Source organism: Harmonia axyridis, chromosome 7 (assembly GCF_914767665.1).
Source record: "Harmonia axyridis chromosome 7, icHarAxyr1.1, whole genome shotgun sequence".
Classification (NCBI taxonomy): Eukaryota; Metazoa; Arthropoda; class Insecta; order Coleoptera; family Coccinellidae; genus Harmonia; species Harmonia axyridis.
In genome coordinates, this window is record NC_059507.1 from 4,640,781 (window position 1) to 4,665,495 (window position 24,715).

General features: G+C 31.7%; 6 protein-coding genes across 11 annotated transcripts in view; 2 read left to right on the top strand and 4 right to left on the bottom strand.

Moving 5' to 3' along the window:
• Positions 1-509: 509 nt before the first annotated feature.
• LOC123684279 lies at positions 510-2,959 on the bottom strand. Its single transcript, XM_045623465.1, has 6 exons — positions 2,648-2,959; positions 2,254-2,489; positions 1,338-1,772; positions 1,135-1,243; positions 777-1,015; positions 510-725 (listed from the first exon to the last, which is right to left on the bottom strand). Exons 1-6 carry the CDS (start codon positions 2,833-2,835, stop codon positions 553-555), a joined length of 1,380 nt encoding a protein of 459 aa, XP_045479421.1. The 5' UTR covers positions 2,836-2,959; the 3' UTR covers positions 510-552.
• LOC123684278 (protein lin-9 homolog) lies at positions 1,993-6,129 on the top strand. 3 transcript variants are annotated; one of them, XM_045623464.1, is made up of 2 exons: positions 1,993-2,263; positions 3,457-6,129. In XM_045623464.1, exon 2 carries the CDS (start codon positions 3,502-3,504, stop codon positions 5,254-5,256), a length of 1,755 nt encoding a protein of 584 aa, XP_045479420.1. In that variant the 5' UTR covers positions 1,993-2,263; positions 3,457-3,501; the 3' UTR covers positions 5,257-6,129. The 3 variants fall into 3 exon arrangements, with proteins under 3 accessions (XP_045479420.1, XP_045479419.1, XP_045479418.1); XM_045623463.1 differs by having other exon boundaries at positions 1,993-2,159; XM_045623462.1 differs by lacking the exon at positions 1,993-2,263 and adding an exon at positions 3,081-3,224.
• Positions 6,130-6,194: 65 nt separating this feature from the next.
• LOC123684280 (ferritin-like) lies at positions 6,195-7,585 on the top strand. The gene is made up of 3 exons (XM_045623467.1): positions 6,195-6,768; positions 7,264-7,350; positions 7,401-7,585. The coding sequence occupies exons 1-3, from the start codon at positions 6,256-6,258 to the stop codon at positions 7,569-7,571; spliced, it is 771 nt and encodes a 256-aa protein (XP_045479423.1). The 5' UTR covers positions 6,195-6,255; the 3' UTR covers positions 7,572-7,585.
• A 769-nt stretch (positions 7,586-8,354) lies between these two features.
• Positions 8,355-10,942, bottom strand: LOC123684340 (nuclear pore complex protein Nup50). 2 transcript variants are annotated; one of them, XM_045623565.1, is made up of 2 exons: positions 10,517-10,942; positions 8,355-10,336 (listed from the first exon to the last, which is right to left on the bottom strand). In XM_045623565.1, exons 1-2 carry the CDS (start codon positions 10,673-10,675, stop codon positions 8,837-8,839), a joined length of 1,659 nt encoding a protein of 552 aa, XP_045479521.1. In that variant the 5' UTR covers positions 10,676-10,942; the 3' UTR covers positions 8,355-8,836. The 2 variants fall into 2 exon arrangements, with proteins under 2 accessions (XP_045479521.1, XP_045479522.1); XM_045623566.1 differs by lacking the exon at positions 10,517-10,942 and adding an exon at positions 10,387-10,506.
• A 1,240-nt stretch (positions 10,943-12,182) lies between these two features.
• Positions 12,183-19,328, bottom strand: LOC123684311 (zinc finger protein ztf-16). 3 transcript variants are annotated; one of them, XM_045623523.1, is made up of 8 exons: positions 18,624-18,996; positions 18,344-18,555; positions 17,915-18,110; positions 17,600-17,811; positions 17,287-17,542; positions 16,935-17,229; positions 14,934-15,378; positions 12,183-13,938 (listed from the first exon to the last, which is right to left on the bottom strand). In XM_045623523.1, the coding sequence occupies exons 3-8, from the start codon at positions 18,055-18,057 to the stop codon at positions 13,694-13,696; spliced, it is 1,596 nt and encodes a 531-aa protein (XP_045479479.1). In that variant the 5' UTR covers positions 18,058-18,110; positions 18,344-18,555; positions 18,624-18,996; the 3' UTR covers positions 12,183-13,693. The 3 variants fall into 3 exon arrangements, with proteins under 3 accessions (XP_045479479.1, XP_045479477.1, XP_045479478.1); XM_045623521.1 differs by lacking the exons at positions 18,344-18,555; positions 18,624-18,996 and adding an exon at positions 19,106-19,328; XM_045623522.1 differs by lacking the exon at positions 18,344-18,555.
• Positions 19,329-22,053: 2,725 nt separating this feature from the next.
• LOC123684413 (tumor necrosis factor receptor superfamily member wengen) overlaps positions 22,054-24,715 on the bottom strand; it is a 51,850-nt gene continuing 49,188 nt past the window's right edge. Inside the window, exon 4 of the mRNA XM_045623664.1 lies at positions 22,054-23,436. Within this exon, the coding sequence (XP_045479620.1) occupies positions 23,351-23,436 (86 nt within the window). The 3' untranslated portion in view covers positions 22,054-23,350. The remainder of the gene's footprint in view (positions 23,437-24,715) is intronic.

Genomic DNA, 24,715 nt, shown 5'->3' on the forward strand with positions numbered 1-24,715 from the left:
AATCAAAGATATTCAAGGTTCAATGATCACTAATAAATTCGACAAATTATACCTCAATTATGTGGAATCCACCCCTGAGCAAGGAAATGCCCTGCTAAAGCGGCGTTGCCGCACTTTTTTGTATAATGAGAGTCATAGATGTTCTATGCATCAATTAGAAAAGTCATTTTCATTTTCGAATAGTTTCTTTTACTGTTTAAAATTAATGTATATGTATTCATCATTATTTTACATTGAAGCATACGATAAAAACAGGCTGATTCGCTAAATTATAAAATTTATACTATTTATATTAATCCAAATGAATAATATAATTCATAAAACTTCTATGTTAACAATCAAAGATATTACTTCTTTGTTCACAATCAATTGAGTGTTGTGTTATCTTATCTCGGTTATCTCGTTATTATCGAAAGGACAGTAGTGCATTAGCCCATGGTGAAACCATTAATAACTGATAAATAACTTTGGGTTAGAGGGATTTAGGTACAAAATGAGAATGTGGAATGTATTCTTCGAACAATAACAATTTATTTGCAAATATAATCACTATTAATCTTCTTCCTCGCTATCTTCTTCTTTACCCAACTTTCTTGCCTCCTCTTTCAACATCTTATATGTTTTGAAGACATGCCGCCTTTTACAAGTTACAACAAGACCACCCACATAACAAGTTAAAGTTAGAGACAGCACAAATCCTAAATAGGCCAAATGCCTGAGAAACACTAAAAATAATAATTTAGATAGGTTCATAAAAATCCTAAATTAAGCCTTACATTTCGTCAAAATTTTAGATTTCGAAACGACGAATACAATAACTTGCTGCATTTGTATTCCATCTACAAGGCAAGTGTAATTTCCTTCTTCTGTATGTTTTACTTCTACCAAATACAAAGTACTGAAAGTATCCACTAAGATTCTAGGTTCTTCATTTGGCTTTTCCGGTTTGACAGACATTCCTTTTTTTAATAACTTACCATTTTTCTTCCATATGATCTCATTATCCAGTGTAGATCTGAAAATAAAAGTTATACTTACTAAATGCAATAATTTTTTTCGACGAAGTCTGTAGTTTTGAAATGATCAAGAAAACAAAATGGTAATAGAGCGATGCGAGTTCTATTTTTTGCTTACTCAGGGCATATTAATATCAGGTGATCTCCCTCTGACATAACAACAGTTTTTCTGTATTTGAAATTTTTTGTTTTTCCAGTTTTCCAGCCAGCATTCTCTCCTAAAGCATCTTAAGAAAAATGTAATATTTGAAAAATGGAAAAAGGTAAAGAACTAATAAAATCGTGATTTTGGATACTGAAAAATAAAAATAATCAATTTACCAGGATTACAAATGCCCTCACACTCCTGATTTTCAATGAAATCGGGTATGATTACAGTGGAATTGAAAATTGTAGGTACTAGCCTTTTTATAACCATAGATCTGCAAGAAATTTCGAAAGCCTTAACTAAATAATTCTCGTCTTGTGTAAACAGTTTGTAATCTTCGCTTATCTGAATTTGCTCGATTTTGATACGGCATCGACCTCTTCGACTCTTTATTCCCTTAGATCTTCCACATACTTCGCAAGGGCCCCACAAATCCCAGTCAGTTTTAAGTTCTAAAGATATTTTTAATTTTTCTCGGAGATAAGCGTATTCTGGGCTGAGAGAGTCTTTGAACAAGTAATTGATAGGATACATGTTATCTTCATGATATTTCAGCCAGTCGGTGAGATTCCCCGATTCAACGTTAGAAACATTGAATTGTTCCACAACTAAAAGAAAATGGAAATTTACTGAATTCGTGTTCTAATCCTAATCTTCCAATATATAATATCGATATATTTCAGTAATACTGTACAGAGTAAGTTTCTAAAGTACTTATTTGGAATCAGTTAGAATCAATCAAAACAAACCCAGAGATAACAATTTCTGAACACACCCCTTATGTCCCATTGAGGAATAAAACTCTATGGTTCATGACAAGCTTGGACAAACAATTTGAAGTACAACATTAGGTTAAGTTCAAATTTTTGTGATCGATTTAAAAAATCGTATTCAAAAACCAACAATAAACTTCTATTATTCGGCTGAAAACATTTCGAATATATATTGTGGTTTAAATTTTGTCTCGATGCTTTGAATGATTTATAGTTAAACTGGTATGTACTTATTATCAATTGGAAAAAACGTAGATGAATAGGAACTTATTCATTTATTCGATTATAAAAAATTCAGGGTGAACATTCTACTCACGATCAACTAGGTAATTGATTTTTTCCATGATATCTATTTCTTCTACTCCAATACAATAATATACTCCTGTATCATTGTTTGTGAAATTAAAAATAATCAGACTATGATCAGAGGTTAATTGTATTCTATTGTTAGAGATATCATTTTGCATAGTCACTACTACTTCTTTAGGCTCAGATACTCCCAAAACATTCATATTATACCAAACTTTCGGTCTTGTATCATCCATTTCTTTACTAGAAATTTTTAATTTTCAAGCTGAAATGATTTCTATTTTCTACCCAAATAAATACCAGTTATGTCAATCCTGATTTTTCAAAAAATTAAAGATAATTTTCAAAAAATCAAGAAGTTATGCAATTAATTCATTTCAATTTGAATTTGTAGTACGTACCAATAATGGCATTGCATGATTACTTTTTCTCCAACAGTTGCATCAACTAAAGCATAGAGGTCACCTTTTTCACTAGTTATTAAACGATTTCTTTCTCTACAATTTTCAAAATTACCGCTCGGTAAAACATTTTGTGTGCTTGTATGCAATAACATTGAAACTAAAATAATTTTCTTCAACATTTTCATTGAAATAAAATTCAAATTATTTTAATCGATTTCGTATTCAACTGTTCATTGAATAGGCTACCTGAGACATGCGCAAAAAAATTCTCAGCAAAAATGAAAATTTAAAAATAGACCAATAACGTTTATTGAAAGATGTTCAGAATTGTTCCTATGAATTTTAGTAATGGAGTAATTTTCGAAAAATAGATGGAAAATAGCAGGCGATATTTGAGGTGCTCCTAAAGAAAAATTGAGTGTGGCGCGCATTTTGTATTTCGTATTATCCCCCCACTTCTACTATCAAATATGGCTGACCAACTCGAAAGTAATTAATGTATATACAATTTCGAAATTTCTCTTTCTCATTCTAAAGATTCCTGTGGATTTTCATACCAATTCTAGTAGAAACAGTAAGTTTCATTATTGTTTTATGTAATTCAATGAACTATTTGTACAGTGAACGACAATATTCACGATGGCCTCTATTGGTTTGAAATTTGAATATATGATGTTACCAAATTCAAATTTGAAGTGTTGAATGTGCATATTATAGCTTTTTTCTTACATTTAAGTACATCGCATTTATAATCTAAGTATATAATTAGTTTAATGTGATTTTTTATAATTATGTTTTACATTCAGTTTTAGGAGTTTGTTATGGCCCACTGAGATCAAGAATTTTTAAAAATGAACGACTATTTCAAAGTAAAGGAAGAAATATTGGATGATGATGATTCAAACAATGAGAATATGGATGAAGAAGAAAGAGATGAACCTATACTGGGACCTGCGGCTCTTGGTTTACAACGTGTAGGAACAGTTCAGCCTCCCAAATCTGTTGTAACTACACCTAAACAAGTTCTAAATGCCAGAGGTATGCCTGCTAGAATTCGAAAGAAGAACAAACTTTTCTATGATGATGAATTAGTGAACACTCCTCATCATCGTGTACCATCTGCGAAGAAGCAGAAAGTTTCATCTGCACATAAGAAATCCAAAAGTGTAACTCCTGCTAAACAATACAAGGAAAGTGTGAAAACTCCTAAGAAGGTAAAAGAAAAATATGTAAGCAATACTCCTTTACCATCTTTACAAAGTCCTGACAAAAAAATCGGACAGAAAATTGGTCTTCGGTTACGAAATCTACTAAAGCTCCCTAAAGCTCATAAGTGGGTATGTTATGAATGGTTTTATAGTGACATAGATAATTGTTTGTTTTCTGGGGAAAATGATTTTAGCATTTGCCTCAAGGAGTCTTTTCCTGAATTGAAAACTAGGTTTCTGACAAGAGTAGAGTGGACTAAAATAAGAAGAATGATGGGAAAACCTCGAAGGTGTTCTCAAGCCTTTTTCAATGAAGAAAGATTAGAATTAGAGAAAAAACGAAAAAAAATTAGAGCGCTGCAACAACGTAAAGCAACAGATTTAGCTGGTTTTAAAGATTTGCCATCAGAGATTCCAATGCAGCTTGTAATAGGAACCAAAGTTACTGCTAGGTTGAGGAAACCTCAAGATGGACTTTTCACAGGAAGTATAGATGCGGTAGATACTTCTAATAATACTTATAGAATTACTTTTGAGCGTCAGGGTCTGGGAACGCACTCAGTCCCAGATTATGAAGTTTTATCTAACGAACCACCAGATACTTTATCGCTCTCAAGTTTTCAGAATAAGTTCCGGCCTAGAAATGGATATTCTGCGTCACCTTTTTCAGGAGGTAGTAAAACGCCAACCTACATTAATTTAAGGAATAGAAAGGATCCATTGCTATCTGGAACAACTTTAGAAAAACCTATAATAGCACAGAATGATCTGAAAATTGGTGGTTTTCCTGTCAAATTATTGGAAAAAATTGTGTTGGTTACAAAAATTCTCAATATTAAAAAAACCAAGGTTAAGGCTTTGGGCGTGTTGAATGCTAAAGCTGAAAAACAACAGTTATACGATCTTGAAATTTCAGAAGATTTTCAGAAGGAATATGCTAGTGTCTTAACTGATTTAGAAAAATTAAATCATGATCTCCAAATTAACTTGGATGAAATTCAAAGTCATTGTCATCAAATTGCTCCAGAACCGAGTGTTGCGGCTATGCTAGTACCTAGTCATTTACGGGAAAAATGTAGAGAAGATGCTATGGAATTAGTGCAAAGACACAACAGTTCTACCGACAAAGCAATGGCAAACGAGCAAATCTACGATCTGATTACAGATTTAACGGCTCTAATGCTCCAAGTGAAAAGTTTAGCAGATTCCGACCAAAATGCTTATGAACTCCAAGTTTTACAAGGAACCATGGAACAAATTAAAAGAAAATTGAGCCCCAAGAGTCAGGAGGTATTTGAGAATCATGTGGAGATTTATATGAAGCATATACAGATAGGTTTAGGCCAAGTTAAATTGAAACCGGAAATTTCTAGCCCGACTCCTCTTAAAACTTATTAACTTTATTAGCTCCAAATAATTATGCACGGAATTGTTTTTTTACATGTGTCTGTTTTATAAATTAGCATTTGCAACAATAATCATTTGAATTTTCGATTTCTATGGTCTTAACTGAATGAAAATTATTGATTTTAGTTACTGTATAAATTTTTTTCAATAATTTATTATCTTCGAATTGATGAAAGTAAAATAATTTATTTCCCAAAAATTTTTTTAGATTCAAGTATCATTCGCCTCTTTCATTAATTCAATGATCGATCTATCATCTACTTCATTTTGTTGTTGCAAAATGCAGCAACGTAAATCACCTAGCTAACAGAAACTTAATTTAGAGTATTTATTTAAGTGATAACGGTGGATTCAGAAAATATTTGAAGAGTTCGGTCAAGATTTCCTCAAGTCAAGCTGTATAAAGAAAGGTCAATCAAATTATTTTTTATTGAAGACACAGTACTATAATAATTCGCTGCATAAATATCTTGTATTCATTATGAAAAGTTTTATTTGTGCAATATTCTACACAAAGTTAAAAAATATACGGAAAATCATGAATATGTATATTTATTTAAAAAAAATGACTGAATAGTGCATTGTACAAGTTTTTTTCTGTAATTATTTGACAGATATTTTAAGTCTCTATTTTTTGTAGGCCTTGTATATACTTAGATATTTATAAAGCAATTGTTGGAGTGATGTATATATCATATATATGTATATAAATGGAAATTATAAGGTTTTAATTTTTTTTTCTGAAATTTGAGAGATATGTTTGTTAATGAAATATTCTTGCTTTGTACAATGTTTATGTATATTGATTGAATATGTGTGTAAGCAAAATGAATTTTTTTTAATATAATTCTTCCAGAGATTAAATTTATCAATTAATACTTCTCATTCCCTTAATTGTTATTCTGTGTATAAAGAACAAAATTTGACTAGACAGTTTTTGTCAAAATGATTATCGACCTAATGTAATTGACAAGTATCCAATTTAAAATTATGGGTATGCGACTATTTCGAAAGATTCTTTCAAGTAAAAATTCCAGAGACATCTTCACTAATCACCGAACCAATCCTGTTAAAAAACCTGGACAAATTCAGAAAAACAAAAATATAGGCAGTAGATTTAATCAAAATCTCAGTTTTTTCCCTTCTGGAAAGTACTCCTCTTGTTCTTCAAGTTCAGAGCAGGATCAAACAGGAAGACATCAATTTCATCCAGACATTGAAAAAGCTATAAATCAGCAAATTTTAACAGAATTCACTGCAAGTTATACGTATCTTTCGATGTCTGTATTCTTCGGTAGAACTAATATTGCTTTGCCTGGATGCCAAGGTTTTTTCTACAACATGTATTTAGAGGAAATAGATCACGCAGTGGTTTTCATGAATTACCAACTTATGCGAGGAGGGCAAGTTATTTTATGTGCAATTGAAGCTCCAGAAAAAGATTGGGGAACTATAGATAAAGCTTTCTGTGCAGGACTTCAACTTGAAGAATCAGTTAAAGAGGTATATATTTATTATCCAGGAAGAATTGCCTTTATGCAGAACACGCACCTTTTTTGAAAAAAAGCTGAATTTCCGATAGAACATTTTCTGTATCAATCAGAATATTCATCCCAAATTTTATCAAAATCTTACTAGCAGAATGTAAAATATTGAGCTTCCGGAAATTTTACATTTGCGCATGCTATACTCGCACCCTTCATCTAAAAAAGATGTTTTTTGTAAGGTATTATCAACAGTATTGTAAAAATGAGGTATTACAAATTTAAATCAAAGTTATTCAGAAATGGTCTGAAATCGAAGACCAAAAATGTTTCATCCCAAATATTTCTTGACCTCGATTCGGAAGCAATAACAATCAAATTTGTAATGTTTGTCCAAGTGAATAACTTTTATAATCTAATCATTTATCAACAAGAATGGAAGTATCTTTTAACTCATAGATGGTTCTTCCAAAATTGTTGAAAAAAACTTCCTCACAGTGATTTTCTGTTATAGAAAATTGACTGCCTTACCATGGAAGCCGAAAAACATCATGATCATCAATTGGTAGATTTTTTGACATCACAATATCTTAAAGAACAGGTTTGTATTTATTTAAAAAAAATTAATTTTTGCTTAAGTAATTTTTGTAGAACGAATGTATTCAAAAAATGGGAAGACTTCTTATAAGAGCCCGAAAGATGATAAAAGATCCAAATGGAGAATTTCTCTTCGACAGACAGTTGTTCTTGAATTATGTTAAAGATAAAAATTTAATGTTTCTTACACATATACCTGATGCAGAAGACAAAGAATATAAATAAAAAAGTATTCTTGCTTTTGACTTTTTTTTATAAATTTTGGAATAAAAGATTTTTGTACTTTAATAAAGGCTCCTTCCATGGCGACGCTAGAGGGGGCCCTCCTTGAAATATCTGATCAGCAAAAAATGCGTGAAGTTATCTCCAGAAACAAATGAGTTATACAGAAAAAGAGAAAATCTCGATTTTCAGTTTTTTCGAGATATCTCGGGAACCATTGGAGATATTTTGGATCTGTTAACACCAATACACTAATCCCTAAATAACGTAACTTTTTTGTAATTTAAGCCACCCTGTATCTCTAACGGTTTTCGATATCCCTGTAGTGCCATTCTAAATAGTTCTAACCCTGTATATCACTAAGAGGAGAAACACTTGAGCAATAATTTGATATTGAATGCCATATTTGGTATGCCTAAAGTGGTTCGATTTTCCAAATTTCTGCTTTGCTCATGCCCAGAAATGAGAAATACCTGGGATCTCAATATTTCTGGTATATCTCAGGTTTTTTTAAAAATAATTTATATGCTGCTTTTTCATTCAATAGTATTACTAGACTGAAAATAACATAGTATGAAGTGTATTCTTTTTGAGAGTGAATAACGAGAAAGTATAAGCAGAGAATTTTGCACTGAATTGAAGAACCAAAGGTTTTTGTCTGTAATAATGGAGAATTTCAAATAAATCTTGCTGAATATGAAATTTTGCATCCCATTTTAACGCTAATGATGGTCAAGTGTCCCTAAAGAAAAAATACAAAATAGGGATAAAATTAATAAGAAATAATTGAAATAAACTATTTTATTTAATTATATTTTAAAAAAATATACAACTTACAGGTTGTTTCATCGAAAAAATGATGATAATCGACTTTAAAGAGAATCCATTTAATTGATCTGAGTAAATGAGGGGTCTGTGAGGAATTATTTTAGTTCTTCAGATCTTGAATTCATATACATAGGGATGAATATGAATCAAATAATCTTGTTTATAATCGAATTTTAAAAATAACTCATTAGGTTAATTCAACAGAAAGAAAATTTTCGAATAAAATAAACCTCAGACTTTATGAAACATTGTTAAGCAATTCAGAATGAATACAAACTATTTTCTGATTAACGATCTTTCAAAAGACTCCAGGCTTTTAGTTTTCCTGTACATAATTGAAAAAGAAATAATATTTAAGATTAATCGACAGAAAGCAGTATACAATATTCAACAAATACATAAGTCAACATTTTCTTTCTTCACTTGAAATGATTGAATTTCTACTTCTTATGTTTTTCTAGAGTTTCATGTAGTTGATCGGCATCTTCGCCAGTCTTTACTTTGATCAAAACAGGAATCGGAGGAGGTTTAGATTCAGGTGTCGGTATACAGACAATCATAACATTATTTTTACCCACCCTTTGAGTTGGTATACTCTTGGATAAAATGAAATTGCAAAGAACATTTGCTAAAGAGTTATGTGCCCTAACTATAACTTGAACTTTGTCTGAATCTGGAACTGGTTTTAAAATGAGGTTTCCAACACCTTTTTCCACAAAATTACCATCTTTCTTAACGAATAACTTGCAACGTATTGTGTAGAATTGACCTTCTTCTTCAACTTCCTTAACCTCAACTTTTGGTGGTTCTTCTGATTCCTCTTCATCTGCATTCCCCTGATCATTTGCTGGCGTGTTCGAAGGAACACTTCCGAAGTTTATTGCACCAGTAGATGGAGGCGTAGGATTTGCAGCAAAATTAAACCCACCACCAAATCCGGTACTATTACCTCCAAAACTAAATGAAGGCGCCTTAGCATCTTTAACTTCACTTGTTGATGGATTACCAAATTTAAAAGGAACTTGATCAGTTTTACTTGTAGATACATTGGTTGAGACATTTGTAGGACCGAATTTGAATGTGCTTGCTGGTGAAGCTGCTTGGATTTTTTCACTGGAATTATCATTGGTAGAATTAGAAGCACCAAATTTGAATAGAGAAGCTGATGGTACCTCAATTTTACATGAAGTAGAATTTTTATCAACAGATGCAGAAGTAGTATTTTTATCAACAGGTGTAGAACTAAACTTGAAAGTATTCATTGCAGTAGTTGTCTCATTTTTATTTAGGCTAGAAGTGAAATTGAATCCTTTATTTTCATTTTGTTTGTTATTTTGAATATTTAATACATTACTGTCAGTTTTATGGTATTCTTTTTCAATTTCATCAAAGAATTTTTCATAATCTTTGAATATAGGTTGCAAATTTATCAGAGGATTGTTTTCAACATGATTATTAATCCATTTGGCAACACTTTCATTCAAGCCTTTCAATCTAGCATAGTAGTGATCAAGATTATCAGTGGTCTTTTCATTTTGTATGTTTGTTTTGTCTTTTTTATTTTCACTAGGTTGTAATTTTTCGGAATTATTGCTGTTTCCAAAGCTGAACATAGATGAACCAGCAGTTTTATTATCCACTTTCGATATGCCATCTCCAAAGCTAAACATTTGCTTACTTTTATCTTCACTATTGTGGTTGTTATTTTCTGAAGATGAGCTTTTAGTAATTTCTGTTGTCTCGGCTTTTTTACCAAAGGAAAATAATGAGGATGCTTCTAATTTTCCATCTTGATTATTCAACTTATTATTTACTCCATTTGTTTTTGATGTATCAGCTTTCATTTCTGACAAGAAACTGAACAACTGATTAGCCGGTTGATGTGATTTAGAAGTGAGATTAGCCAAATTTGCTGAATTGAAGGCATTAATTGTTCCTTCCTACAAATAAAAAAAATTAACCTCAATATTTAATTCGTCACTAAACTCACCAAAGTACATAAATCATGTTTAACAATTTTGAGATGATTCTTTATTAAAAAAAGTTAAATCAAGCAATAGAAAGTTAACATGTGGTATTATGGATCAGAATGAGGACACACATAAATAAAATATATTTACCTCAGGCGATTTTGCGATTCTTCGTTTGGCTGTTTTAAAAACTCGTTTTTTCAAGACTTCCTCAGAAGCTCTAGTGTATACGCCGCTTTCTTCAGAAGGATCTTCTTGATCCCAATTATCCCTATTCAGTTCAGAAGTTGCTCTCCTTTTTCCAGCCATTTAGAACGGAAAAATTTTATTACATAAAGAAACTACTTTGAGGTTAAATAAATTCCAAACAACCTGTTGGACAACATACGACTAAATTGTTGATAAATATTTTCAAGATTATGGGAATCTGGCACTCTAATAACTTGAGGTGGTTATCTTTTGAGAAATTAATTGAATAATTTCTTCAGTAGGAAACATAAAAACATTATGAATTGTGATGAAGCGACTCAAAATTATTCAATGACTCCCATTGGTTCTATTAGAAACGAAGTAGAGTTACCAACATATTTTGGAGCAAAGTAATTCGCTAAAAATATCCAAAGGTGAAGCCACTTTCACACGGAAAATTTTTTAATTCCGATTCGTACATAGAGACGTTGGACTAGATTATTACGAATCATGAAAAAGATAAAATTTTATTACTCTGTAAAAAAGTCGAATTGCTGAATAATCAATCCATCGATATAAGATTATAAGATTTAATTTCACAAATAACAAAATATTATCTCAAATCGAAAATCTGATGATTGTTATATCGTGAGTTAACTTGTTTCGTATCGAAAAAATCGGGTTGACTTTCTATATTTGCATTTATTTTATTATTCACTTCATAAAGAAGGAAATAAGGAACCATGGTCAGAGCCGATGGTAGCCAAACTGTTGCCCTACTCTGAGACAAAAACCAATTTTAAATTGTTGGTTTGGATCTTCCATCATTTTGTCACGGACTTCATAATTGAACTGCCTAACAAAAGATATAGCAGCTCCAAGTTTTTTCAGAAAACACCTTATGGAGGTTAAGGATTGAAGATTCTTCGCAACAAATTTTGAAGCTGATCTGATAAGAAACTCTTTTTGTAAAGCATGCTTTTTGAGCGGATCCTCCCAAAAGTAGTTTAAACCAAGCTTTGCGAGTTACAGGATTCTACTCGTAATTATACGTTACAGGATTCTTATCGTAGTTATACGTTACAGGATTCTACTCGTAGTTCTACGTTACAGGATTCTATTCGTAGTTATACGTTACAGGATTCTACTCGTAGTTATTCATTACAGGATTCTACTCGTAGTTATACATTACAGAATTCTATTCGTAAGTTACAGGATTCTACTCGTAGGCTAGAATAAGTTCAGTAAAATGTGTATAGATGGCTTAGAGGCAAATTTTCTACGAAATTTTTAAGAAAAACTGACATAATTGATGTAACATAACTTCTGCATTAGGTCTGAGTGCATACAATTATTCAACCTGATCATTTATTTTCTTTAGACCAAAAGGATTAAGGTTCATAGGTAAAAATATTCACCAAACCCTCTTGAAATTTTTCCCACAAAACTCGAAATTGAGACCTTTTAGAAGCAAACTGATTCTTAATTTGTATTCGATGTGGTTAAATGCTCCTATAAAATAATATTGTAAATGATGAAACATCATGTGGCAATCCAAATTCTGATGATTATTAAAATTAATTTTAGGTATTTGAGATTCGAATAGGAACTGGGAAATTAAAAACTATTAAAAGAGGAAAATTTTATTCTAACCCTTTACCGCTTATTATTGCATTTTCACATTTCTTGATTACAAATGATTGAAAATAAATATGTATAATCCATTTAATGGAAAATAAAAAATAACTACAAAAATACAAATTCGTGGAATGTGGAGAAACTAATTCTTAGTCAATTCAATATTATAATTTTAAAACAAATTTAATAATCTCTGTTCATATTATAATTATTTTTAAGTAGGTAAATTTATGTTTAATTACAAAACCACTAGTTGGAATTGAAAATGTCAACAATATGTGCACTATACATATCAGGGATAAGTATTTCATAATTTGAGGAGTTATTTTGCAATAGAAAAGCCATGTGTTAAATGATTCTCCTCGTTTCTTTAAGGCACTGCAATGTGTATTGCACTCAATTAAATTAAACAACATTTTTCAATAAATAAATACTGTACATTTTTGTAAACAAATAGAATAGATGGAATGTAATGAATTAATACTTATATCATATGTAACAAAAGTTTTACATGGATATTCTAATGATAGTCTATACAGTTCATAGTAAAATACCTAAATTTATTTCAAATTGTATAATCATTAATGTACAAAATAATCCTAAAATATAATTATATATCAATTTCAATATATGATAACAAGTGGACGGATAAATTCTCGCTATAAAGTTATTAATTCTAATAAATAGCAATAGTTTAAATCAAAAATAAAATTTCGAATGCAAGTTAAAATAATCTTTCATATTTTGAACTCAAGTGGAATGTAAGAAGATTAAATTTAGTGTAGTTATCAAAGTTTCCTTGAATAACTGCTAGAAGGATTTTCAACACTCAATAAATTGTTTCTGAGTAAAAAGGATATTATAAAATTGTAAATAATTGATTTTTATATAAGTGTACAATTGTAAAGGCCAGAATTTTTTGATTTATTGGTGTTTATGTATAAAATTCTATCCATATAAATTTTCTAATTATTAAAGGCAATTTTTAAGGCTGGAATGTTGTTCACACTGGACGGACGTTTCATGTTCAACTCTTCAAACCTTTATATTTTCAAAATTTCTTTCCAATTTTTGATTTGATTGCATATACTTAAAGAGTATAAAAATTTAATTGCGCAGTGATTGATATTTGTTTTAACCTCAATTCAATTCACTCAAACGGTGACTTTTTAAATGCGTTTCAACATTAATGACAGAATGATAAGAAAAATTGAAGTATTGGAGAGAAAACATGCAGTACATTTAGTGGATAATGATTAATTTGTCGATATTGGACTAGAAACATTTAGCGCTAGAATCGCTTGTTGAATTTTAAAAAAATAATGTTTTTTCGAAGTCTTACCGATAAAAAAATTCAATCCTAACAATTAATCAGGAATATCCTTAATTTTTGAGCCTCCATACCACTTTTAGTGGTAAGTCTTTGTTGAAGCCAATTGGCTTCAACATTTTCTCCATTCTTGAATTGAGAAAAAAAAACTAGAAGTACCTGTACTTTAGTTACTGATGACTTTTGCTCAAAAGATGAGAGTTGAACTCGTAAACATTGCAACATTGCTCCCCGCAAATATTGCACTTCCAAGGATTTGCATCCGAATGACATCCCTTGTGGAGGAAGTATAAGGTTTGGTCAGGAAATGTTATACCACAGTACACACATTGGAGGTTTGATAAAGATCTTTTACCAATAGTTCTCCACAGGGAGGAGTCAGATGGTTGTTCAGTAGCAGTAGATGTTATAGCACCTATAATGAAATATTCAATAAATTATAATTATGAAATTTGAAGGAGTTTATATTTGATAGAGGTTGTTTAATAAAAGTATTTGAAATATACGGTATGGTCCGTATATCGCCCAGCTGTTATGAGTGGTTTTCAATGTTTCAGGTAACCGTATTTAAGCTTGACACTTGTCATTAGTCAACCAAAATTTTCTTTGACAGAATTTTGCAGGTTATAAATGGTTGATCTCTTTTAATTTGTAAACAACTAAAAGTTCTTAATGGCTCTGAAGGGTATTTGTTTCCTAATTAAAATTATAAAGCTTTTGAGTGTTAGATGTCATGGAAAATATTCATAAACAATAATCTGAAAATTAAAATGGCAACTGCCAACCGGAGTGGGCGTGGTTACCGAACCTAACCAGAATAAAAGTACAGTTGCTCTGGTGACAGATAACTAACCGAAGTTTGAGGAAATGGTCACCGGTTTTTTGAGGAATTTCACATATACGGACCACCAACTTACTAACCATAGTAACTAAGGTGATATACGGCCCATACCCTTAATAAGCGTTAGCTGATTAACTAATTTCATTCTAGAGAGAAATTAAATATATAAAAGACCGCTCACTTTTAGTTGAATTAGAAACACCCTGTATACATATATGCATATCGATTTGCCTAGAAATAAAAATTTCAACCATGCCTAAAAATGTACTATTCGAGAAAATAGCTTATAAATCCAATAAATGCATTGACATGAAGACACATATGTTTTAGAATTTTTCCTATTCAGACCCTTTTAGACAAAAAAAAAATGCATTTTCCAATTGTCGTTTGACAATTTTATTTTTGTCATAGTTGTAATTGTATTTCTAAGCAAATAAATACTTAAATATCCGAAGAACGAGCTTTTACTGAATCCTGTAGTATTTTAAATTTTTAAAAATAGAATCACAATAACATGAAACAATAAAAACCTAAATTTTAAATTAAAAATTATAAAGTAAGCCACTTACCATTTGTAGAAGTAGATTCATTCGGTGAACTTTCTGGATTGTTCGGTGACGCCGTAGATCTGCTTCTATTATTACTATTACTCCGCGTTATTATTTTTCTCTTCAAGTCGTCTCTGAGTAAACTTTTCAACGGAGATACTTTTATAAGAGAACTTAGACTACTAGGAGTGTTTTGTGCCCCACCTGGCGGGGAGACGCTGGAATTCACAGGACCGTTTCTCCTATTAGCGTCTGAGTTCTCTTCGCCAGGCTCCTGTTTGATAGGTATTAGGGATATAGATGGAGTTATGTTCGTTTCTTGGTCCAATCGTAATGGAACATGAGTACTTGTTGGAGCATTAGAGTTTGAATCTGCAGAATGAGGGGATCCAGGTGCATCTCCATTTAACCTCGAGTTTGCTTCAGAATTTTGACCAGACTGGCTGTTAGTTCGTTGTAGGTCCAACTGAAAGAAGTTCTCGTTTCAACCAACATGTTTCAAATATAACTTATTAGGCCAATTGAAAAGTCCCTGGATTGATGCACAGATGGCGGTGCTAGTATTATATCCATATGATTTTCAGTTAGTACCAACCTTCAAACGATACATGTCTAAATTTGACAGCAGCCCCACCATTAGTTTGTGAGATATTGAGTTGTAAGTGTAGCTACTTTTGTTATTTGAAAAAAGATGGAAAAAATAGAATTTCATATACTGAGAAAATACTGCTTTATGAAGGGAAAAAATACAGTTGAAGCAAAATCTTGGCTTTATGAAGATTTTCCAGGGCCTGCTCCAGGAAAATCAATCATCATTGATTGGTATGCTAAGTATGAACGTGGTGAAATGAGCACCGAAGACGGCGAACGCAGTAGACGCCCAAAAGAGGCTGCCAACAACGAAAAAATAATAAAAATTCACAAAATAATTTTGAATGACCGTAAAGTGAAGTTGATCGAGATAGCAGACATTGTGAAGATATCATCTTAACTGGTACATCATATCATTCACGAATATTTGTACATGAGAAAGCTGTGTGCAAAATGGGTGCCGCGCGAGCTCACAATCGATCAAAAGCAACAACGTGTTAATGATTCTGAGCAGCGTTTGAAGCAATTTAAGTGTGATAAACCTGAATTTTCGCGTCGATATGTGACAATGGATGAAACATGGCTCCATCATTTCACTCCGGAGTCCAATCGACAGTCAGCTGAGTGGACTGCACACGATGAACCGAATCCAAAGCGAGAAAAAACACAACAGTCAGCTGGCAAGGTTAAGGCATCAGTATTCTGGGATGCGCAAGGTCATTCATTGATTACTTCCAAGAGGGCCAGACCATCAACAGCGATTATTATGTAGCGTTATTGGATCGTTTAAAGGATGAAATCGTTAAAAACGGACCATTTGAAGAAAAAAAGGTACTGTTTCATCAAGACAATGCGCCGTGTAACAAATCAATAAAAACAATTGCAAAATTGCATGAATTAGGCTTCAAATTGCTTCCGCATCCACCATATTGGCCAGATCTGGCCCCCAGCGACTTTTTCTTGTCCTCAGACCTCAAAAGAATGCTCACTGGAAAGAAATTTAGCGCCAATGAAGAAGTAATCGCCGAAACTGAGACCTACTTTGAAGCGAAAGAAAACTCGTACTACAAAAATGGTATCGAAAATTTGGAAGATCGCTATAATCGCTGTATCGCCCTCGAAGACAACTATGTTGACTAATAAAATCGAATTTTGCCAAAAAAAGGGTTGTACTATGGTAGACCGGGAACTTCTCAATTGGCCTGTTATGTCAAATTTAAATTATATATTTTATGGAGGGAAGATGCTATGAGAAAAAATTTGAAAAAAAATCTAAATTCAACTTCAAAACGAAAGGTTTATAGGATTTTTCTCTACTTATAATGATTTTCGTTTGTACCTACAATTTAGGAACATCTTGACTAATAATAATAAAGTTTATTTCGGTAAATTAACCTAATAAAAATAAAGACTGTAAAGATTGTAACTCACCTGAACTGGTGAAAATACAGGAGCTGGTGCATCAGACATACTAATTTCCACATGTGGTGTTAGAAAATGCATTGGGGGAGTAGCATTATCAGTTGACCTTGCTCCTGTAGAATCTCCAGAATCACTGAAATTTGCCGCACTGTTGCTACCTCCTGTGACACTAACAGACACGCTACTAGTCAAATTGCTTAAAGATGTTGTTATCGAACCATCTATAGGAAAACCTTGTGCTGCTGCAGCCAAGAGAGAAGCTTGAGAACCCGCTGGGCCAGGGTTATCCAAATCGATCCCATGTCTAGGGAAAAACAAACATATTAAGTGATAATCCAGAACAATATAATAAATAACTTACCTGTTGAAGAAATGTACCCGTAAACTCTTCATGGAACCCGCTCGATAGCTACAAAGTGGACATGATTTCACCAAGTCATGTTGTCCAACATGTTCATTCTGAAAATGTGCCCTCATCGCAATCTGCCTCTGGAATCCCCTATTACAAATTGGGCAGTGGTAAGGCAAAGTTTTGGTATGTGTCGTAAAATGTTCCGCTAAATGATCTTTCCTGAAGAACCTCTTCTGACAAACACGACACTCATATGGTTTCACACCTGAAATTTTCGTTTTAATCATCGATAAACTTACACTTTTAATATGGTTTCACTCACCTGTGTGTCTCATTTTATGCCTTCTCATGTTTGCACCATTAGAAAATTTCATATTACATACATCGCATTCAAACATTTTCCTATGTGTTCTGCCTTCTGTTGGTGGATTATTATTTTCAACTTCCATATCTACTTCGTTACTTGAGTGAGCTTGGGTAATATGAGCATTGAGAGCTGTTTGGTGAATTGCTTCAAAATCACATTGACTGCACCTAGAAAATTATTAATTCTTAAAAAAAGTTTTTCAGTTTGACAGGTCACACCAATTAATACACAATTTTATAATCCTGGGAACAGTTCAATTTAAATTATTACCTGAAGTGACTGTCTGTTGAATCGTATGCAGCATTTGATCCAGTCACTTTATCAGCATCATTTTGGTCTGGTTCATCATCTCTTGTTGCAATTGTCAATGCGGAACCTGAATCAGCTTCGTTTTCTGCAGCATTGTCTGCCATGATCACAGTTGGTACTTAGATAAATATAGAGATTTTGTGAATTCCATCAAAAGCTAGAACAAAAATAATATTTGAATTAATGTTTTGAAAAATGATATGAAATTACAATAATTTTGTATTAATTCAGTAGTACTGTTATTGCATTGATATAAAAAAAAAAACAGTGAATAAAATTATACAAAAAGAATTTTTTCAATCAGATAGATATTGAACCTGTTGAACACCAAGTATTGAATTAAAATTATTATCCCTTTAAAAAATAATAAGTGAAAATAAATTATCTTACAAAAATAAATTTGAATAAGAAACACTATGTGTTCATCTGTTTCTTCTGTTTACTCAAATGGCAGTAGATATAAAAATGCGTCTATGTTTCAAACATTTTCTTGACCACTGTTGTCCAGGTCAGGTAGTTTATTCCTTGGGATACCTGTACTCCTTCCCAAAATCTACCTGGTTTGTTTGAAGGTGAAATAAATTACGCATTCTCCCAGAAATCTGGGATAAATTAAGAGAAATTTATGAGGGGATGAATAGGATATTTAGAAACTATATTTGAAACTCACCAATTTCCTAGAAGTTATTTAAGGAATTACAAAAATCTTAAACATTCCATATGATAAAAGAAACTGGAAATGTTGAACAATTTTTCATTAAAACTAGAACGGACTCAACTGACCTCTTTTCCACATTGCACTCGTTTCTTACCCACTTTCGCAAGTTATAACCCAAATTTGAGTACACAATTCGCCAAAAGATGGATGTACTACTAATTACAACACGGTTAAATCGAACTGAACGAGCATTTCAGTGTATAATTTCGAAATTAGATATAAAAACAACAAACAATTTTGACCGTTTTGAACGGGCAACGTAGACAGCAAAAAGTAACGTTATATTTTGGAACCGAGTGTTCCTACAACACCACAGGGAATCTAGACAGCAATGCAATAAACTTTATGCACTAGATAACAACAAACGTACGAAAATGAATTATTATTAATGTTATGATTATAACCTAACCTTCATAGATGCAAATCTAACATACCTTTAACGAGTTATAGGGAGTTTCGGGGATGAAATTTAAAAAATCACTTAAAATTAAAGCCGAAGATTGAACACTATAAACTACATCAAAAAACACCTGTAAGTATACGGAATGACCGCTTTTCGGCCATTCCAGAGTTGACCTGACAGAGGAAGTGGGATTTTTCAGGGCCGGATCGGCTCGGGAAATCGTGTCACTGAACGGAACGGGTTCCATGATGGTATAGTTGGGAGAATGGGATCAAAACAGGCGCTGTGTCTGCCCGTTACCGTTGTGATACTTTCGCGTTTCGCATCCTAGTTCGACTTGTTGTACAGAGCCGGCCTTAGATCCGTTCCGATTTGAGAAATTATCCCATACTTGTTATCAGTTTGTTTGATACGGCAAAGACCTGATTTTGTTTGAAAAAACTTGAAATATTGAATAATATCAATAAGAATTCTTAATATACTTTAAAGGGTAATCATCAACTTATTTAACTGAACAACTGATATTACATTCTATTGTTTGAATTGGTGTATGCGCCCTGAAGCATGCAACAATTATTATATCGCGCATCCACCAATTCACGAAATCCAAGAAAACTTCGAATTTCGAACCAGCACATCAGTTTATACAATTAGGACTTGTTGTAATTCCGTTAAATGAAAGAATATTCTAAATAACTTCAGTAACTTACTTCAGATACCTATATTCCAAGTTATCAATGTAGATATCAGGAAATACTTGAACCTGAAAAAGATTTCGTCTTTATTTAAATTTTTGACAGATTTTTCGAATTTTAAGTCCGTAATGGTCACAAAAGGTAAGATTCGACTAACTAAGTCTTTAAATTCGATTCTGTCCATTAATCCGGTAATAAACATAATAACTTTCGAATGGAATGACCTAGATACTTTAAATTTCAAGGGGTTCTTCTGTTGACTTCATTAATGGACTAAACTATTATGCCTAGGTATCTCACACAAAACTGACTAAGGTTTTCGAGAATATAATGATAATAATAGCTGTCTTTGTTAGGCGAAAGTTTAGCTAAAGCTATTCTTACACTTTTACCTATGGTCGTACGAATTATTTTTTTCGTTAATTTCAAAATTGCAGATTCGAACGAGATAAATTTTGCATTTGGATATAGAAAGCCTGGTGAAAATTTTCATGTTGATCGCGTGCCTGAAAAAGCAGAAAATTTGAGAAGATAATTGAAAAAAAAATACTTATCTAAACCTGATATTTCCGGGACTACAAACTAACGGAGTTAAAATTGATTACAATTACACAATGGACACGAAATGAATCAAAACTCGAAATAAATGAAAAATATTTATATATAGGATGTCCCATCAAAAAATGAAGTCGAAAAACTCAATATCTTTGAAACGGATGATATTTTTGAAAAAATCGATAACGGGATGCTTTTCGAAAAATCTGCGGCTAAAAAACTGCGTTGAAAAATATAGGGTGTCCCATTTAAGAAACACCATTTTTACTCTTTATCTCTTAAACAGTAATTGATCTATGACCATGTTAACAGTTTTACATAAATCATAAAAATTACTGAAAACAAGTTTTAGAATTCATCTCAAACATAATCCAAAATAGGTATAGCTGAATAGTTGAAACGGTAATTTTTTAGAAACGTCCTGTATTTCGAGAACTAACCAAGATATCTTTGATCTACTTTCTGATATCTTATTATTAAAATAATAATATTATTAAAATAAAAATTAAAAATAAATCGGATGTCCTTAAAGATTTTTTCTCTTAGTCTTATAGTTTTCGAGATGCTTTCAGTGAGGGTGCAATTGACGTTTTAATGATGAGAGCTCAAAAGCTTTTGCTTTCATGTCAGTGCTTACTAATTTTTTTAAATTTCTAATGATTTATATCTTGAATCCCTTGACTGAAATCTTCAAACCTTGTGGTGTTGTGATTTCCGTTTGGCAGATGGAGCCTCTCTCAAAAATTTTGTTTTACAGCCTCTAACTAAAGTGTTGTTGTAGTCCCGTTGGAAAGATGGCATCTCATGCAACACATCTTTCAAAGTAACGAACAATTTCTATTCGTTACCTGGTATTACTTGTTTATGAGAATTTCAGACAACAGCAGAAAATAGGAGAAATTAAATTAGAGGCGAAGGGAATGTAAATTCCGGACCTTAAACAAAAAGGAGATCTGAGTTTATGTGAAAATTTTTTTGATTATCTATAGGTAATTAATAATTGAAAGATGGACCAAACTTCGTTTTTCCATCCATTACTTCTTCTGTAAACGAGGTTCAAGCAGTTTTTACAAAAATCAGCAATTATATCTCCCCTCTCAGTATTTCGATCCTTAAATTTTAAAGGCAAAAAATTAGCCCGAAGAATTGGTCAAAAAATTATGGAATGAATTTCGAGATTATCATTGTCTGATTTCATGAAATTGGAGACCAGCATTGGTACTTTGAAATTCGCAATGTTCAAACTTCTTGTTATTACTAATTTTTTTCCATTGCTTGTAATTTTTCTTGAGATAGGGAATCTAATAATTTTTTGTGCGTGATTTGTAGTAATTTTTTATGTAGGAAGTTAAATATTTTTTGGGAATAAATACAAACATATAATAAAGAAATGGACTAGATATGAACACCCCAGAATGTTTGAATACTTAGATACATCGAAAGATTTAAAAGTCAACAAAACTTCTGTAAAATGATTAATGTTTTTTTAACATTGAATTACTTTTATCAAGTAGAATCATTTCAATTTTTATGCTTTTAGTAAATATGAGCTTTCTACAACAGGATTTCCTATATTTTGTTCTCACTCGTCTATACTTACTGATAGTAACTTTAACCAGATGTCCGTTCAAGTTTCGAAATATTAATAGATTTCAAAAATGTATCTGAAGAGATGCAACCTCTAAATTCATATGTGCCAAGCAAAGTTCATTCATACGATCCACACAAGTTATGTTTTCTTATTTTTTATTCAGTATATATACACATTGAGTTGGCTGCCAGACAGGTCTCTAAATTTAGATCTACCTAATTAAAATAAATAATATTGAATCGAGGAAGGTGCTTCCTAAAAATCTGGAATCATAAACTATGTTTTCACTGAATTTTGACTCCTGTTAATTTTCAGATAGCACTTTCCACATTATTATAAATCTAACAATACATATAATTAAATAAATTTGTACAAGATAAAATTTCAAATAATTCTTTGAATAAATATTATTTACAGTTTTCTATGAATAAAAATCTATACATACAACCTTTGAAAATATACAAAATAAATAATATTTCATCTGAAATCATACATAATACACCACAATTGAATTACAATTGTGGAAAACTACAGCTAATGCTATGGAGAATACTAGAATAGTAACCTATGTTTTTTTTGGAATATTCCTTCTTCTATTGCATCTATTATGGATATCATTCTACTTAATACATTCTAGCGAAAAAATTATGGAATTCATAGATTCGTATCAATTTCATTAATTGATATTGATGAAAAATAGGACGAAAATGGAAAGACTCGAATTTTAATTCAATAAATTGTCAAATATAAAATGCTTTTATCATTTCCAATAATTTTTTTTTTTATTTCATGAATACCTATGTATTTAACTTTTGATTATTACCTACTGTATAAAGGTACTGAGTAGAGAATTGGAAGAAAACTTGGAAATATATTAACATAAGCTCCAATTGCTAGGCTAGACGAATATTTAGAAAATATTTCCAGAGTACGTTTGAGATCTCGTAATGCAGTTTGAATTGTTTTTCAATAATATGAAAATTTTCTGGATTTATATGTACAGCATTGTACAGTTTATAAAATACTGATTATTTAATTCAAATTGTATTTCACAACGCCGATAATATATTGATATGTTTTAATTCTAAGAAATGTGCAAGATATAGTTATTAAATTCAATTACAATACTCTTATTATTACCATAAGGGACAAACAGGATATGTAGGTACTTCAAAGTTCTTTGAAGTTTGCTATCATCTACGAAATCTCTTAATTCATAGAATTAATCTCTCTATGAAGTTCTATTGTTAGATGTCCATTTTTCATATGTATATTTTCGAGAAATGAAAAAGATCACCGCCCAAAAACTACAAAGCCTTTTTTTTTCCATTCATCACACGAATTATCTAGAAATGCCACCTTGATCCAATATCTGTCATCTTTAAGGGGGCTCTAGTTCCTTTAGCTTCTGTGTCTCTCAAGTTGATTTCCGGTATTATGGTTTGGCGTTCAGTGATATCTTAGGGGCTATGTAGACGTTTCCACCTACTCTGGAATCTCGATTTTTGTTGTCCTTCCGCACTGAAACAGGAAATGATCGTTCATTAGTCACTCCAAAATAAACTTGGCCAACTTAATAGGTTGTGCATGAAAGGTTGAAGATTCTGTATCAATACAGGAGTGGACTCGGAAAGAGGCAAATAAGAGATTCGGTGTTATATAGTCCAGCCGCGGCTTTATTTCTGGTTAAAAAATTCGCTAACAATTGCTATGGTTTTATCATAGAAATAAAATATAAAAACGCAACCTAGAAATGTGAACCGAACACACCATAGAGTAATAAACATAGATAGAGAGAGTATACGCGCCCCCATAGACTTAATATTAATTTGATATTAGGTCTATGCGTTTCCCCAACATGGTTAGACGACGTTGTCGGATTGTGATATATTTTCAAATGCACAATTTTACAATACCTACCCATTATTATGAATGTATTGAATGAAATATATTCATTTAAGTGATTCTCGATTGTCTAAACATGAAAATTCGAATATTTGGAATTATATATCTTCCCTAATTGTCGAATTTATAGTAAGAAGAATATATATTAGGTATTTCCTGTATCCACCTGATGAAATTCAAGGTTTGGCAACTGCTTCACGTAGTTTGACAAGTTTGAATTTTGTTTTCTGATATATTTAGTTACCTATTTACTGCAATAAATTTCGAGTGAATGTGAAACTTTGATTCACTATGGGAACTAAAAAGTGTGTTTTTTTTGTGGAGAAACCCGTGAATTGAGTGAAATATCATATCACAGGTGAATATTGCTTTGTTTTGATATACATTGGCTTACGTCTCGTGATTTGAAACAATTTAATTACTTCAGATCCTACAGATCTCGAGATGAAAATATTATGGTTGAAATTTTTGACTATAGACGAGAACAAACATAACTAAATTAAAAAAAATTGTAACTTCTGTCGACTAGATGTAATGCATTCATTGGCTCCGATTCTTTTTGTCACCGAGATTTTGAATTTTACACTGTTTTCTTCTTGGGGTCATAACAAGCGAATTATTCTGTATATTTTCTTCATATTTGGCACACATGTTAGGTACTTATTAAGTACTCTACAACCACAAGGGGAATCCAGGTCCGAGTTAACAAAAATTACGAAACAATGTATATACAGGGTGTTCCTGAATTGAAGGTACAAAAGAAAATGAGAGGTTTTTTTAGATAATTTTGAGAAAAAAGTCTTACAAATATGGGCCTACAAACGCTTTGTTTTCCAGATACAGGGTGTTTTTTGTAATCTTAATTTTTGAGATGATTATACCAGTTTTTCGAATA

Excerpts from the sequence above, each read along its gene's own strand:
- LOC123684278 (XM_045623464.1), top strand. The coding sequence starts at position 3,502 with ATGAACGACTATTTCAAAGTAAAGGAAGAAATATTGGATGATGATGAT.
- LOC123684340 (XM_045623565.1), bottom strand. The coding sequence starts at position 10,675 with ATGGCTGGAAAAAGGAGAGCAACTTCTGAACTGAATAGGGATAATTGG. Across the intron at positions 10,337-10,516 it reads GAATCGCAAAATCGCCTGAG|GAAGGAACAATTAATGCCTT; the intron begins GTAAATATATTT and ends TTTTATTTGTAG.
- LOC123684311 (XM_045623521.1), bottom strand. The coding sequence starts at position 18,057 with ATGGCAGACAATGCTGCAGAAAACGAAGCTGATTCAGGTTCCGCATTG. Across the intron at positions 17,543-17,599 it reads GCATAAAATGAGACACACAG|GTGTGAAACCATATGAGTGT; the intron begins GTGAGTGAAACC and ends CGAAAATTTCAG. Across the intron at positions 13,939-14,933 it reads TGAATCTACTTCTACAAATG|GTGCTATAACATCTACTGCT; the intron begins GTAAGTGGCTTA and ends ATTTCATTATAG.
- LOC123684279 (XM_045623465.1), bottom strand. The coding sequence starts at position 2,835 with ATGAAAATGTTGAAGAAAATTATTTTAGTTTCAATGTTATTGCATACA. Across the intron at positions 2,490-2,647 it reads ATCATGCAATGCCATTATTG|TAAAGAAATGGATGATACAA; the intron begins GTACGTACTACA and ends AAAAATTTCTAG. Across the intron at positions 1,016-1,134 it reads CTGATATTAATATGCCCTGA|ATCTACACTGGATAATGAGA; the intron begins GTAAGCAAAAAA and ends TTTTATTTTCAG.
- LOC123684280 (XM_045623467.1), top strand. The coding sequence starts at position 6,256 with ATGGGTATGCGACTATTTCGAAAGATTCTTTCAAGTAAAAATTCCAGA. Across the intron at positions 6,769-7,263 it reads TTGAAGAATCAGTTAAAGAG|AAAATTGACTGCCTTACCAT; the intron begins GTATATATTTAT and ends TTTCTGTTATAG. Across the intron at positions 7,351-7,400 it reads CACAATATCTTAAAGAACAG|AACGAATGTATTCAAAAAAT; the intron begins GTTTGTATTTAT and ends TAATTTTTGTAG.